This window comes from Macrotis lagotis, chromosome 1 (assembly GCF_037893015.1).
Source record: "Macrotis lagotis isolate mMagLag1 chromosome 1, bilby.v1.9.chrom.fasta, whole genome shotgun sequence".
In the NCBI taxonomy this organism is placed as follows: domain Eukaryota; kingdom Metazoa; phylum Chordata; class Mammalia; order Peramelemorphia; family Peramelidae; genus Macrotis; species Macrotis lagotis.
The window spans coordinates 339,106,408-339,123,100 of NC_133658.1; the positions used below are offsets into that span (position 1 = coordinate 339,106,408).

The 16,693-nt window shown below is 39.3% G+C and overlaps 1 protein-coding gene across 1 annotated transcript in view; it reads right to left on the bottom strand.

Moving 5' to 3' along the window:
• Positions 1-258: 258 nt before the first annotated feature.
• Positions 259-16,693, bottom strand: part of PAPPA (pappalysin 1) — a 277,647-nt gene continuing 261,212 nt past the window's right edge. The window contains exon 22 of the mRNA XM_074211738.1: positions 259-3,864. Coding sequence (XP_074067839.1) covers positions 3,757-3,864 — 108 coding nt within the window. The 3' untranslated portion in view covers positions 259-3,756. The remainder of the gene's footprint in view (positions 3,865-16,693) is intronic.

The window sequence follows — 16,693 nt, forward strand, 5'->3', positions numbered from 1 at the left end:
TACAGACCTTTGTATAATGTAAAAAAGCACAAATACATTTTTCTCTTGAGTTCTTATAAAATTTAAAACAGCACCCCCTCAAAAACAAAAATAAATAGCCATACTACCAAAGAGATAAAATTTTACCTTATTTCTCGGGGCCTATCAAAATGAATGAGGAAAAACAGATAGTGTTATTATAAACTCCACTTTGTTTTCTCTTCTAAGGGAAATCTATGAGATTCTGTCTAAGTTACTACTTAGGTTGCAGAATATGTCTTTTCCTTTATGACACATAAAAATATGTTTTGTTCTTCTTGGTTCTGGATCATGCAATTTTTTTTCTTTTTTCCTTTTTTTTAAACTCCTCTTCTTTATTCCCTTTCTATTTGTACAGATTTCTTACTACATATATATGTATACATATTTGACTTGAATCAACTGCAGCAAGAAACTGATTTACTTTATTATTATCATTATTATTATTATTCTTTTTAAATCACAGGTAAAACCTATAACAAACCGACAGTTACAACCAAGTTTTTTTTTTGTTTTTGTTTTTTTTGTTTTTGTTATTTTTTTTGTTTTTATATTTTTCCTGGAACTAGAAGGGAGGTAGCTGAAATCTGTCTCAAAGTAGTATCTTTCACAGCCTTCTCAGCCTTGAATCAAGGGAATAAGGCTATCAAGATGGCAATAATATTCAGATATCCCCTCAAAGCCCTAAGGATGAGAATTCCAGATAACAGACCCACTTTTTACCAAGACCTACCCTTCACCAAAATGAATTTCTCAAGTTAGGAATTTCTCTTCTCCCCCAAAAGGCAATTGGCAAAAAAGGGTGAGCTTTTTATCAGAAAATTGAATTGGTGACATTGGATGTTCTTAAATCTTTCCAGGGTAGAGAAAGCATAATGTATAGAATGACAGCTATCCCTGTAAAAAAGAGAGCAAATACTTCAACAGACACTGAATTCAAAATTTTCAGAACCTCAGAGATGTCTACAGTCAGCAAAACTTCAGAGATCTTAGAATATGTATAGAAAATGAGTTCCCAGAGAAGGCTGAGGGGCTTCTCATTCACTTGAAATTCAGTGATGTAGACACCAGGGCATACTCCCTTCTCACACATTAGAAGAGATCTGTTTGATACAGCCTTTCTGTCCCCTCCATCAAGGTGAACCTCTCCCTAACTCTACTGGGCAAAAAGCCTTGGGGAGAAATTGAGGATGGGCAGGATGTATACCAACAAGCTACCCTCCTTTCCCATCTCCATTTTTGGCAAAAACAAGTCCTTTCCTAAGTTAGCTTCCTTACAAAGTGACTTCTTTGTAGGATAGTAAGTGTGAACAGGTGTTATTTTTACTGAAAAGTCCCCTGGCTTTTTGGAAGAATCACTCATCTGATGTAAAGAATGTAGAGAGAAAATTGACATGGTTGGCAGGGTCTTCTCCAAAATACCTGTGTCAACTTCCTGCTTTCTACTTGTATTACTATCTTAAATATAGTTAGAAAATCACTCCTCTCAGTTTTTAAGGGTAGTTCCCCCCACCCCCAATCAAGAGATATCATTTCCATATCATCTAAGCTCTAACTGGAAGCTGCTAGTTTGTTGAAACCAAGATGTAGAGTTATGGTAGAAGACTCAGGTTAAGAAAGATGCTGAAAGGGGTGGGGCCAGTTCATAGAACGAGCAGGCAGCTCATGCATCCCACATCCCATTAACCCTGGGTCTCAGAATTTGGATATTAAGAGCTTAATGTGCCTGTTTTATGTTAATGCTTGAATATACCTTTAACATATACTACACTTAAGATGACTGTAATTTGATTTGAGGCTAAGGGAAATGACCAGATCCTGAATCTCAGCCCTGACATTTTCAGTAAGAAACTTTGGAAAAGAAGATACAAGAACTGGATATCATCTATCTTCTCTTTCTGAACTCTAGGCTAAGAGCTCACTTGAGAATGAACTTCAAAACTTTTGTCTGCTATAAACTTGCCTCCAGCCACCTTAATCCCTTAATACTAATCTACCCCATTTGAAGAGAGACGCTATTTGGTTCTAGTTGGTACAAATCATTCATACCAGGGAGCTGTAGAATAGGAATCAAATGAGAGATAGACTAAGTGACTCTAATGTAATTATCCCACCATATGTACCCTCAAGTCTATAGGTTCAGCATATAAAGAAGAGAGAACAAATGGGGTTCTCTACCCACTTCAGGACAAGATATTGGACTGTTGGAATCTGGAGTTACACTTCTCCTGATCCATCCTCTCTTTAAGTCTTCCTGCATCCTACTGAGGTGAGATTATTATGGAGTACAGTGGGGGTTGGCCTCCTCTGGGACTGTGGCTGTTCCCTAGAACCTGGTCCACTAGCAAGTATTTATTCAGGGCAGAAATGAATCCTGGAGACCAATGTCTAGCCAGGAATGGAATTTTTTTCTGGCTCCTGGAAATTTAACACTGATACACTCAGTTCCAAAATGCTAACACTGTCTTCAGCATTCTTTGCTCTGGTTTGAGGACCCTTAAAATAGTCTTTGGAGTCTATTTGCTTGACAAACTCCTGTTCTCTCAGCCCCAAAGAGTCTATTCAGGAGGTGAGGAGGGATGTGAACTCTCACCACATAAGCCAGTGAGTGTCCTTGCCTATGCCATAGGATTAAGGGGGTGGCAGTGGGGTGAAGTGGAAGGCAGGCTGTGGGTAAGCTTTAAGGCAGACCATTTGGTTGTTTGGGGGTTATTGTAACCCTATCCTGACACAGTAAAGAAATGAACTGGATGGGATATAGCAGCAGGAATAGCAGCAAGATGTGTTCAAATGACATGTTTTAGGGGGTGGGCTGGATCCTCTGGTTCTTCCTCTTGGTTCTTTTGGGGTATAAGCACCTCAAAGTCTCTGAGGAGTCAAGCCAGCTTAGTACTTCTGACAGGCTAGACCCAAGACTCTTACTGTATCTCATCTGGAGCTTCATCCCATGACTGCTCACTATTTTTCCTGAAGTGGAAGACCAGTGCCCAGTGGTAGAAAGGGTGGGCAGGAACCTATCCCTCTTCTCTTGGACCCACTACCTACTAAGACTAAGAAGCTCACCCTTTCACCTTCTAACTATCACGTGACTTTCAGAGGGCCATTGTCCTAGGACGAAACCCATGCCGCCCGACCCAATACTTGGAGCACAATATATCTTGGCACTCATCATTGGTTAACAACTTGAGAAGTTTCAAAGCTGCAACTCTCCCATGGAGAATCAGCAGTGAGCACCAGAGAGGAATGTCGTATCTTTTCATCTCTCCCTCCTTAACCTCTGAAGAGTCAGACACGTGTATACATATATGTGTGTGTGTGTGTGTGTATTTTTCTATATATACACACACATATATGCACACACATGTATTTGTATATGCATGGGTATAGACCACATGTACATGTCACAAATAAAGAGCTCATTTGTAACCTCCATCTCAAGACATGCTGTTCCAATTATGTAGCCCCATCATTGCACACCACACACCATTGCAATACTTCCAAGTCTTCTGGACTTAACTCTGTTCTGTTTGGTCATTATGATGCGATTTGGTACATAACCCCAGCTTTTAGTCCTTCTTGGGCAAAATTAAAGGCAGACTGGTTGAATTCTAAGGGTCCCTGGGTGCAGAGAGGCCATTCAGTTGAGCAGCTAACAATAAAAACAATACCAAAAGGGATGTGGTGTCTTGTGTAGCCTGCCTTCGGGCTGGGTGGTCTTTGGCTCCTCTTTGCCCATTGTTAGCCATGACTGTAGGCTCGGAGGTCTTTTCGATTGTGTTCTTGGGCCTTTGGGTCACGGCAAGCACAGTCTCCTTGTAGGTCACAGGACATAGGAAAAGGGGTAACCTGCAGGGGAAAGAAGGAAGAAGGAAAGTGAGCAATGGAGGTCCTCATCACATGAAAGTGTTCTTTGTCATGCCGGTAGTGACAGAACAATGGGCAGCATCTCTGGGTCACGCAAGGCTCTCACTGTCTGGGTGGTATGAGATCCTGAAGCAGGGATAAGTTTAATGCTTTAATTCCTCACTAAAAACTCAGATGAAAGGGATTTGGAGGAATTTTACATGTGCTGATTTCAGATAGGAGTAGGGGAGGAGAGAAGACTGACAGATAGATATAGCTTCTAGTCTGCATTTTTGCCTAGGAAAGGAAAAAAGAGCCTCAAAATAACCCTGAGAAATATATGCTATTTTGAACCTTATTTTACAACTAAGGAAATGGAGACAAAAAAGAGCTGTATGCCCAGGGCCATATGACTACTATCAGAGGCTGGATTTGAACTCAAATCTCCCTGACTTCAGGTCCAGCTCTCTGTCCACTGCACTACTTAGCTTCCTCTATTATTATTACTTACATTTACACAATGTTTTCAGATTTGTAAAGTGCTTTGTGGCCTTGGGTAAGTGATTAGCTCCAAGTTTCCTCATTTTAAATCTAATAGGGATGAGGGGAGAGAAATCTTCCAAATTTAGTCCAGTCTAAAAAAGGAAAACAGAGTGTATTGTACAAAGGCTCTGAACTTTAGTCAGAGAATCTGCCCTTGAATTCTGGTTTGGCAACTCACTTCCCTTCTCTGGACCTCTATTCCCAACTATAAAATATAGGAGTTGGAATAAATAATCTTTAATGTCCCTTCAATTCTTTTGAAATCTTCATGTCTCAATTTCTCCAATCTAAAAGCAGTAGGGAGAAAGGTCTCATGGGTGGTGACAGAGGGTGAAGGGATCTCTCTCTCTCTGAATACAAAGCTAGGCTTACCTTTTGAAAGGTCTAAGTATGATTACAGTGCCTAGCTGCTGGTGGAAATGTGATTTCATTTTATTGCATCATAGCATTTGCAAAGTACATTCTCAAGAGTGCCTCCCATCTGCGCACATGGAGTTAATGACCTCAGCCTTCCCCCTCCTTCTAGGGGAGCACTGCAACCTGTTCAGATATTCTCAGTGAACAAGCTGCATCTTTCTTGATCTTGCTCCACTCCTATTCTCTCTCCATCCCCCTTACTTTCTCCTCCCTTACATTGTTAACACATGCCCTTTTAGTTAGTTTCTGGGCAGTACATGCATCACCTCAATGGAGTTCTTGTTCAATAAGGATGTACCCCCTCATCACTAACACACTAGGAATGTTCTCTGTTTAGAATCATCAGAGTTCCTTGCTCTTCTCTCCTACATGCACCAGCCTGTCTGCCTAGGGAGACTGAGGCTTCATGTCCATGTAGTAGCGGGGGTTGGGGAATGTTTGTATTGCCAAATGGAGTACTTTATTGACCAATTCAGACTAAAGGGAGTGTGACAGAAGAGAGTAGCTAATTCTAATCTATTCAAATCCCCTGTAATACAGAACTAAATTGTTACTCCATGGCAAGGAGAATGGTCCTTTTGGCCAACCATTTGACTACACATTTGTCCCAAAGGAAAATTTAAGAAAATGAAGAGTCTCTTCCTTGACTAACAAGGTCCACACTGCCTCTGATGTTCCCATTAGTTTTTTTTTCCTACTCTTCTCAGAAACCCTAGAGGCAGCATTGTATAGAGAAAGGGGGAGAGGGAATAGATTTGAGACTGTTAATCTGGGTTTGAATCTTAGCTCAAATCAACAGACAGACAGACACACACACACATACACATACACACACACACAATAAATGACTGGGATTTTAAAGAAACTGAGAAATAACAAAGGTCAAGTTAATCATCAAGTGAGAATTAAGAGAACACTTCTAAAGTCCTAAAAGGATGAGGAAAATAATTCATGGTCTTCTCTCTCTATTGACATTCTTTCTGATTAATTATGTGACTCAAAGCAAATCTTTTTGGTTCTCTGAATCTCAATTTTCTCATTTTATAATAAATGGAGGGTACATAAGAATCAGGCGGCTGAGTAGCATAGTAGATAAAGTGCTAGGTCTGAAGTCAGTAAGACCCATTTTCCTGAGTTCAAATCCAGCCTTAGATATTTGGAAGCCATATCATTTAACTCTGCTTGCCTCAGTTGTATCATCTACAAAATGAGCTGGAAAATTAAATGTATCCAACCGCCCTGTATCTCAAATGGGGTCACTGGTTTGGTCTGAGAAATCTCAGCCTAGAGAGAAAGAACAATAAATAACTGAATGACATAAATGAACACTAGGATAAGGATTAGATAATTTTTAAAATATCTTCCAACTGAAAGCATTTCATTCAAAACTATAAAAGAGAATAAGACGTGGACAAATTTGGAGGTAGAAGGGATACCAAAATGTATTCATTTATGAAGCATGATACAGTAGAAAAATCAATAGATTTTGAGTCAGGAATTCTCAGATAGTATCCCAGTTCTGCTAATTTAATTAATTGTGTGACTGAACAAGTCATTACAATTCCAGGTGTTTGTTTCCTGTTAAATGAAGCTAGATGATTTCTGACCTTCTAGTTCTAAATCCTATGAACAAATGTATATTGAGCAACTCCTGCAGATATGCTCAAGGGCCCACATTAGTCTAAAAAGAGGTGTCGAAAGCATGGAAAGCCTTCTAGGAGCTTAAAAAATAATTAGGAGGTTAAGGCTTATGTGAAAGGCTAAATAAAAATGCAATACATTGTGTGGTTAAATACACTAGAATAAACAGCAAGTGGTATGTAGCAAAGGTTGAAGGTGTTTGGAAGATGGGAAGAACTTTTGTTCCTTAGGGTGGTTAAGTGCCATAAACAGGATGATGACTTTAAGAGAAAGTGAAGGAAATTTTCCTGACAAAGTAGCAAGAGGAGAGGAATTAGCCAGTGATAGGGGGAGGAATAGGCTGATGAAAATGGGTCTGGGTTTAACCTTTGAGGTTAAGCTTTCTCCAATTTAGATGAAAACCTAAACTTTGAGGTTCTTGCTAAACTTTACAAAACTGTTCCTGAAAAGGCATCTGGGAGTAATAGAGGCTGGAGAGGGAGGCTACACTTCCTATAAGAGTTGTTTGGGTAAAAACTAAAGCTGTTTTTTTGGGGGGGAGGTAAAGGCTTTCTTCCCCCTTTGTTGGCCTAGTTGGAGTCCAGTAGCTGTTGCTTCTCCCACTGGAACACATGTAAGGGCTGACTCCTCAACCTGAATTGATATTCAGGAATGCAGCCTGTTCAGGAGAAACACAAAATTCTGAACTCAGAAGATCTTGGCTGCTATTGTGAAACAGGTAAGGGCAGGATTCTGACTCTGACTCAGGCAGGCAGATAACAACCTCGGGAGTGGAGGAGTAGAGAGAGAAGAAAGGCATGAGAACACTGAGTCACAGGGTCATAGACCTGGAATCCAATCCAATCTCAATCCAAAACTTTGAGCCCCTAAAATGGAACCTTTCTAGATAGGCACTGGGGATTCAAAGCAAAACACAGTGCCTTCCATGAAGAAGCATATATTTTATCTCAAGAGATGCAGAATTGTATTCTAAAAGGGTCACAGGACTTGCAACAATTTTAAAGATAGAGATAGGTAACACCTATCTTGGAGCCAACACTAAACTACCATGTCCCCATTCAACCCTTAATGAAATACTGCTGACACCTGGCAGGTCTTCTAATTTGACTGGAAGTTTTCCAGGATTTCTTCTGCAGCAGGGATTCTTAACCTCTTTTTTGTATCATGGACCCATCTGGCATTCTATTACAGTCTATATACCCTTTCTCAAAAGAATGTTTTTACCCTATACATAAAGGAAAACATAGGTTAGTGATAATAAAGATGCAATATTTTTTCCCATATAAATTTACAGACTCCTTGTAATCTATTTATGGGCATCTGAAGACTATAGATCACATATTAAGAAGATACTGAGAAACATAAAAAAAGAATGTAAGGAGCAGAAGAATAGTTCTAGCCTTATCTTTAAGACTAGAGCAATCAAGGAAGATTTCAAGGGACTTGAGATAAATGATGACTTGAAAGCTGGATAATTTAAAAAGAAGGAAAGGCAATTTTAGTTTTAGTGAACAATTGGCAGAGGAAGTTTTGGGGAAATATGAGGAAAATGAGCTGACTTCTGACAGCAATGCTTCTTGAGGGGCAATAGGATGTAGGAGATAGAACACTAGATTTAGTCATAAAGATCTAAGTTCAACATTTAGACATTTGCTGGCTGTATAAGCACTCTGTCCCTCAGTTTCCACTTAGGGAAATGACTCAATGACCTCTAAAGTTTCTTTTAGCTCAATCTCTGAACCTATGATCCTTTGATTGAAAGAGTATAGGTATGTGTTTGATCTCAGACAAGTCAGTTCCCCTTGTTAGTTCAACATTTATTTCTTCATCAGTAAAATAAGGGGTTGAACTAGGTCATAAGTTTAGAACCAATCTTTTTTAGTGTTCCCGGTCTATGAACCCTAAAGAACTCTGTCTCACATCAGCTCTGGAGAATATTCTTTCACAGCCGGAGAATATGAAAAAAGAAAAAAAAACTGTTTCTTTGCCAAAAATCAAAGCAGGGGTGAAAGAGTCTGGGATGTCAAATCCTGATTAGGATGCTAACACCATATTCAAATGACTATAGCAGCAACAAGTTTTAGTAGAGATGGCATCTAAATGTAAGAAAGGGACATCAATCCAGTCATGCTTTTGCTGTTTCAGAGCCATGCATTCCTGAAAAAGTTTCTTAACTTTCTCTTCTTCATTTTGCACATTTATTAATTAAGTGATGATAACCTTTAGGTAGAATAATTGAAAAAATACTGCTTTTTGATTCAGAAGATCTGGGTTTGAATCTCAGTTCTGCTAAATATTACATGTACAGCTTTGAACAAGACAGAATCTGTGGGACTCCATTTCCTCATTTGTAAAATGAAAAGACTAAAGTAGAAAATAGTTTAAATTCATGGAGGATTTTATATATCAGTGAATTTGTGATCTCATTTCCTTCAATTATCCAACAGTAACAATCCTTGTTTTTCTAGACTGTGTGATTCCTGAACAGATTCACACAAAAATCCTTCATTGAAGATCTACCTAATTTGCTAGAGGCTTTCCTTTATGTCTATTTTAAAACTCCAAAAACCAGGATTACATATACATTACAATTCACCAGTTATGCTTTGCTCTGGCTTCAGGAAAGACCTACCTCCTTTTCCCATTAATATTTATGCATGGTTCATTTCATTAAGGTGAATTAAATATGTGTATAACTTATAAATCGAAAGTGTTAAAGGAAATAATTTTATTTAATAAACTAAAACCTAACTTATCTGAGAATAACCTTGTTCCTCATCTCCAAAGTTTGTGCTGATGGGATGGGTAGTGGTGGAATTTAAGAACTGAGAAAAGTGAAATTGACTTGCTTATATCCACGAATTCAACCTCAATTTCTTGACCTGAAAATGGGCACATCAGTAAGTAATATGACCTCCCTCTGAGAGTAGTTACTAGAGTGACACTATAAATCTTAAAGAGCTATGTAACTGTGAGTCATTATTATTCTAGGATCCCAGTGAAGAAAGGTCTTCTTTCTGAGATAAGAATAAAAATATAACAGAAGCCAATGATTTGCAAAGAAGATAGGCAAGAGTATACTTAGACATCAGCCTAAATTCACCCTCCACATCTGGGAGTGCTGAGGAAATGCCACAGGGTTTCAAAAATATCATGATCATTATCAGTAAGGAGAAGCAGGTTGCCAAAGCTGACAATAGTAAACAACTCTGGCCTCTCTACTCTGTAACCCACTGAATCCTGCCTTGAGTCATTCTGGAACCCCTCTGGTATCATCCAGTCAATTCCAAGTTTCCAGAAGCACAAGGCAGCCTGCAGTACAAGTAATAGTGGAGGGGGAGGAAGGTGATGAGGGAAGAAGACCACATGCTGCGAAAGAGCATGCCTGGAGATTGCTGTCAAAGCATTTTTCAAAACTTTCCTGATGTGAACAACTCTGAAAGTATGAATAACAACTGCCTCCCCCCACCACCTCCCCTCCACAGTCTGTGCTTGTACTCCACTGTGCATCATCTTCTGAATGCAAAGGCTGTATCAAGATAACCAAGGCAGGTCAGGACAGGGAGTTCTCACTTCATTTCCCTTCATTTGACACCCCTTTCAGGTAAATGTTGATGGATTACTTGATGAGGGCAAGGGGGCAGGAAGACTAGAAAGATTTCTCTTTTCTTGGTTTCTTGGTCACAAGAATAGTCTCCACATATCAAAAAAAAAAAAAGGAATCCCATGAGTCAATAGGTCATACTGAGTCAAACTCAGGACTTCAAAGGTTCTGGAAAAAAAAATCTTGAAAGCTAAAGGTTAAGATAAAGAGAATATTTGGGGAATATAATATTCCTACATATCCCTGATTGGAACACCAGGTTTGAGGAAGAAGCAGAATTAACTCATAGCTATAGATTCAGCAGCTAATCCAAGGATTATGAGAAACCTCATGAAAATCATTTTTAGAGTAGAGTCCTAAAGACACCAAAATAAGGAGAGAATGCAGGAATAGTTTTATAGGGAACTCTCTAAGGCTTGAAAGATTCCATTGAACTGGGGTGATGTTTGTGTTTTAAAGGATTCATGCCTCAATTCATTTTAATTCTTCCAAGTGAGGAGAAGCTGATCATGACTTTGCCATAGGGTCTAGTTTAAGAGGCAAGTTTCCAACCAATATACTGATGTCCAAGATGGAGAAAGGAGGATAGTGAAGGATGTGTAAAATCACTGACAGGTGGTAGCATGATGATCCCAGTATCCTTGGAGAGTTCTATCACCTTGACATCCCCTAGGCCTCTGACAGCATTCCTCTTGGAGCTTCAGAGGCTGAGAACTCTGGGCCTGCCAATGAGTCAGAGATGGTTGCCAAACCGCAGAGTAGAAAAGCCACATTACTCTGCTGCTCAGCAATCAGCCGCACTTCCCATCTCCCTGCTACTGATTGTGAAAACATGAATGCAATTAGTCGAAATAATCACCCAAGATTTAATGGCATGAGAGACCACCCCAGGGCTGCAGGGAGATACCCTGCTACTTGGGCTGGGGGGACATTGCATCATGGTCTGATTCCCCAGTTTGTAAGGACCTAGAGGTCACCAAATCCTTGAGCAAATGCTATTTGGGAACCTTCTTCTTGGGATAGCTGTGCCATTGGGGTAGCTGGGTTTTTTGGAAGCCATAAATGCCTCCCAAGCCAATGTAGTGGTGGCTGCTGCTGCTGCTTTTAATTTACTCTTTGTTTGAGAAGAAATCCCTCAGGGCCACAGGATGCACCAGGTCAATGAGTTTCTAGATTCCACCTAGGCACTAAAGACTCAATAGACCCTTGCATTAAAGTTCATTGAGGAGTAATTCAACTTGTGCTCATTTCTACCCTGCCATCCCTACCCAAAGCTCATTCCCAGAGTTCATCAAGGGCAATGTGATTAGAATTGGAAGGGACCAAAGAGATCATTGTCACATGAGTCTTTGGAAGTTGGATGACCACATTTCAAATATGTTTGAGAAGAGATTCCTGTTCAGTCACAGGTTAGAAGAAATGACCTCTGAGATCTATCTCTGAAACTCCATGATCACACTCATTCTTATAACTTCTAATCTGCTTATAACAACTTCTATGAAACTTCCATTTTCTCTTATTGAAGTCCACTTGGCAGTACAATTTTTGATGTCATAACCCCCCTCCAAGTATGTAAATTCCTTGAGGACAAAAGTGATATTTTCCTTCTAATCTTTATCAATCTACTACTGAGCATGATACCTTATTCATATTAGATACTTAATAACTTTGAAAAGAAAAAAATTCACAGAATCACATAATATTAGAAGTGGGAGGGAGTTTAGAGGTCATATAAGTCAACTCTCTCTCAGTCATTCATATGATGTATCACCTCACAGTATTGTGAACACTTAGAAAAAGAGACTTTGTTCTTTCTTCTTTTTTCTACCCTTTCCTCTTACTTGAAACAATCCCTAACATACAACAGACTCTTAATTAAAAACTTGCTGAAGCTCTTTTTGGAGTGGTAAATAATATGGAAATTGAGGAACGGCTGAACAAATAATGGTATATGAATGTTATGGAATTCTATTGTTCTAAAGAAACCATGAATGGTCAGACTCTAGAGATGTATAGAATGAATTACAGGAACTGATTCTGAGAGAAAGGGAGCAGAACCAAAAGACCATTATACACATTAACAACATTATCATGAGTTGATCAACTTTGATGGATGCAGCTCCACTAAGCAATTCAGAGAACTAGGACAACCATGGGAGATCTATTATGGACAATGTCATCCACATTCAGATGAAGAAAACAAAACAAAATAAAACCAAAAAATCCCCACAGATTCTGAATGAAAACCATGCTCACTTTTAAAAAATTTCTTTTATGTTTTTCCATCCTATCCCATGATTTTCTTTCTTTTGCCTTAGTACTCATTCCTGAAACAGAAAATGACTAATATATAAACAAGTTAAACACAAATCTACATGTACAATATTTACTAGACTGTTCAGCACTGAGAGAAGGGATGGAGGTAGGGTGAGAAAATTATATAATTTATAAATATGCTTTTGCATGAATGTTGAAAAATTCATAACATGTAATTGGCAAAGCAAAATAAAATATCAATTAAAAAAATAAATGCCTGCTGAATGATTAAATATAGATCCCCTTACACTAATTGCCTCTTTAAACTAATAGACTTAGCATCTTGAAAGATACTAACAGGTCTGGTATTTTGAAAGAATTAATAAGAGGAATAAGAAAAAAGCCATTTTGTGAATGGCAATACTATGTAGCATCTTGTTTTCCTTTAGAAATCCTGTGACTGGGGGGGGGGGGGTGCAGAGCCAAGATGATGACAGGAGAAGAGCCTCTCTTAGGAGCCCTCCTCGCTATAATATTTTAAAACTTATAAGAACTCTAACTAAATTTTTGAGAGATAGAACCCATAGAGGGATCCAGTGAGGCAATTCTCTAGACCAAGGTAACCTGGAAAATAGCAGAAAGCCTCTGCTCCATGGGGTAAGAGGAGCAGCCCGCCAGAGTGAAGGAACTCCAACCTCCTGGAGGCAGCCCCAGGGTGCTTGGGAGCCATGGCTCAAGGCAGTGGGGGTAGTTTCCTGATCTACACCCCCAAGAAACACCAGGCACAACTTGGAAGATTAGGGGTGGGGGGGGGAGTTCTGCCAGAGAGAGTGTGTGAAGTCCAGTCCTCAGGGAACTCTGAGTAGCTGTGGCCCTGGCATCCCAAATCTAGGAAATGGAAGCAGGTGGAGCTGGCAAGCAGGAGCCCCCAGGCAAGTGAGCCTTGAATTCTCAGCATACCTAAGTTAGGAGAGAGACTTCTGAGGTCTGTCCTCTGTACCTGGAACATGGACTCTGGGACTCTGACTACATTCAGATCCTTATCACAGTCTAGATCCCCCATAGAACAGTATAGGACCCCCCACACACACACACACACCTTAGCCCTGTGGCAGAGGGATGCGCTTGTGGTCATTCACAGACCAGGAGGGAAGACAGAGCCTCACACACAGAGATCCTTGGCAGGGGGGTGTTCCAATAATACTCAAAAGCTCAGAAAGCACCCCAAAACCAGTCGCACACTGGGGAAATGAGAGAAAACAGAGACAAAAGAGGAACACCATTTAGAAATACATTGTCTATGATCCCAAGAAGGATCAAAACACTCAATCTGAAGATGAAGAAGTACAAGCTCTAGCATCTAAAGACTGCCAAGAAAAATGGAAATTGGGTTCAGGCTATGACAGATCTCAAAAAAGATTTTGAAAATCAAGTGAGGGAGATAGAAGAAAAATTGGAAAAAGAAATGAAAGAGATGTAGAAAAACATGAAAATGAGGTCAGCAGCTTAGTCTAGGAAATCCAAAAGAATACTGAGGAAAATAACATGTTAAAAACCAACATAGGTCAAATGTGTAAAAACAGTTCAAAAAGTTATTGAGGAGAAGAATGCTTTAAAAAGCAGAATTGGCTAGATGGAAGAAGAGATAAGAAAGTTCTCTGAGGAAAACAAATCCTTCAGATGTAGAATGGAACGAAAGGAAGCTAAAGAGTTTGTGAGAAATCAAGACACAATAATTCAACACCAAAAGAATGAAAAATTGGAAGAAAATGTGAAATATCTCACTGAAACACAATTGTTCTGAAAACAAATTCAGAACAGATAATTTAAAATTATTGGGCTACCTGAAAGTCATGATCAGGAAAAGAACCTTGACATCATTTTTAAAGAATTCCTACTGGAAAATTGCCCAGATATCCTAGAAGCAAAGGGCAAAATAGAATTTGGAGAGAATCCACCGATCTCCCCCAGAAAGAGATCCAAAAAAAACCAACCCTCAGGAACATTATAGCCAAGTTCCAGAACTCCCAAGTCAAAGAGAAAATATTACAAGCAGTCAGAAGGACACAATTCAAATATCATGGCAGAACTACATTAAAGGCTCGTAGGGCTTAGAATATAATATTCTGGATGGCAAAAGAGCTCAGAATGCAACTAAGAATCATCTACCCAGAAAAACTTAACATCCTCTTCCAGGGGAAAAAGATGGACTTTCAATGAACCAGGGGAATTTCAAATGTTCCTGTTAAAATGGCCAGAGCTGAACAAAAAGTTTGATCTTCAAATACAGGACTGAGGTGAAGCCTAGAGAGTGGAGAAGGGTAAAATATGAGGGACTTAATGATGATGAACTACATGTATTCCTGCATAGAAAAATGATACTGATAATACTCATAAGAAACTTCTCATTTAATAGAGCAGATAGAAGGAGCTTTTATAGATGAAGCACAGGAGAGAGCTGAATTTGAAGATATAATATATTATAAAAATGGAGTCAATGGCTAAATGGGAAATGTAATGTGAGTAAGAGAAGGGAATAGGATAAGATATTTCATATAACAAGTTTTTTTTTTATTACAATGAGCTATTGCAATGATATGGAAGGGGGGAAGGCAAGGGGGAATGAGGGAACCTTTGCTCTCATCAGAGGTGGCTCAGAGAGGAAACAGCATATGGGTATACACATCAATAGGGTATAGACATTTAGAATAAGAAGGAGAGAAGGGAGACAGGTGAATGGAGGGGAATATGAGTGATGGAGGAGAGTAGTCATATATAACAGATTTTCTTATTTTTACTTCTTGCAAGGGGCTGGTATTGGATGGCCTGTCTGGGACTACAGGGCTGGGTGGTTGCTGAGCCTTAGGGGTGGTATCTGGGCTCAGGGCCTCTTGGCCCCAGGGCCAGTGATCATTCTGTTGAGCCACTCATCTACCCCTACAGCACATTTAAGAAGAGGGACAGAGTGAAAGGAGAAAGAAAATATAATGTATGGTAGTGGGGAAATATGAATGGGGGGAGATTCGATCAGCAATGGCAACAGTGGAAAAATTATGGAAGTAGCTTTTGTGATGGACTTATCCTAAAGAATGTGATCCATCCACAACAGAGCTGCTGGTGTTGGAACACAGACTGAAGCACAATTCTTCTTATTATTATTATTTGGGAGGTGTTGCGGGGCAGATGGGGTTGGGTGGCTTTCTCAGGGCTGCACAGCTAGGTGATTGTTGGGTATCTGAGGCTGGATTTGAACCCAGGTGCTCCTGACTCCAGGGCCGGTGCTCTATCCACTGCACCACCTGGTTGCCCCTATTATTATTATTTTGTTTTGTTTTGTTTTTTTGGTTTTTGCAGGGCAATGGGCTTGGGGTGGCCTGCCCAGGGCTGCACAGTTGGGTGATTGTTGGGTGTCTGGGGTCAGATTTGAGCTCGGGTGCTCCTGACTCCAGGGCCAGTGCTCCATCCACTGTGCCACCTAGCTGCCCCTATTATTATTTTTTTTAATGTTAATTTTAACTTTTTTCCTCTTTCCTTTACTTTATTGCTCAAGAGGGATATTATATTTACTCTTAAACAAGAATATTTTAGTAATTTATAAAAAACATCATTTGTACAAAAATAAAATAAATATCATAAAAAAAATAGAAATCCTGTTACTTTCTCAGCTCATTTTATTCTTCATGAAATCTTCATTAGAATGAAGGAGAAATCAAGGTCTAAAGATGTAAAGGATCATTCCCAAGCTTTAGCCCCTAATTTTACAGATGAAAAAACTGAGGCCAAAAAGAAGTCACTTGCCCAAGGTCACAAAAAGTAATAACAAAACTGAGATTTGAACACAGGCCTTCTTAGTCCAGGAAATCCAAAATTTCTGCCACTACTCCACAGGACCTCTCTCAAATCTCTTCTTTCTGGTTCACCTCACTCTGAAAACTCTTGATACTTTTAGTGTGTTGATATTCTCTCTTCTTCACTGCTACCTCTTTTGAACAGTGATTTTGGTTTTATTTAGTATTTGTTTTTGCTTCAATCTATGAAAACCAAATAATATAAAGTGGTCAAACTAGAACTTGATGCTAAAAAGGTTTTTTTAAGGGATAGGTTTAAAAATTAACTAAAATCCCCATTCATTTGAATTGAGGTTTCTAAAAATCTTATTTCTCCAGAACATAACTGCAAAATCACTAGACTGTTTGCCACTGTGGGGGAGGCAGAGGAGCGGGGGGGTGGGGGAGGAAGGGAGGATGGATGAAAATTATGTATCTTATAAATATACATGTGGATGTATATTGAAAAAAATTTCATAACAAGTAATTGTGAAAATAAAAAATATCAATAAATTTATTTATTATAAATAATATATATGCATAA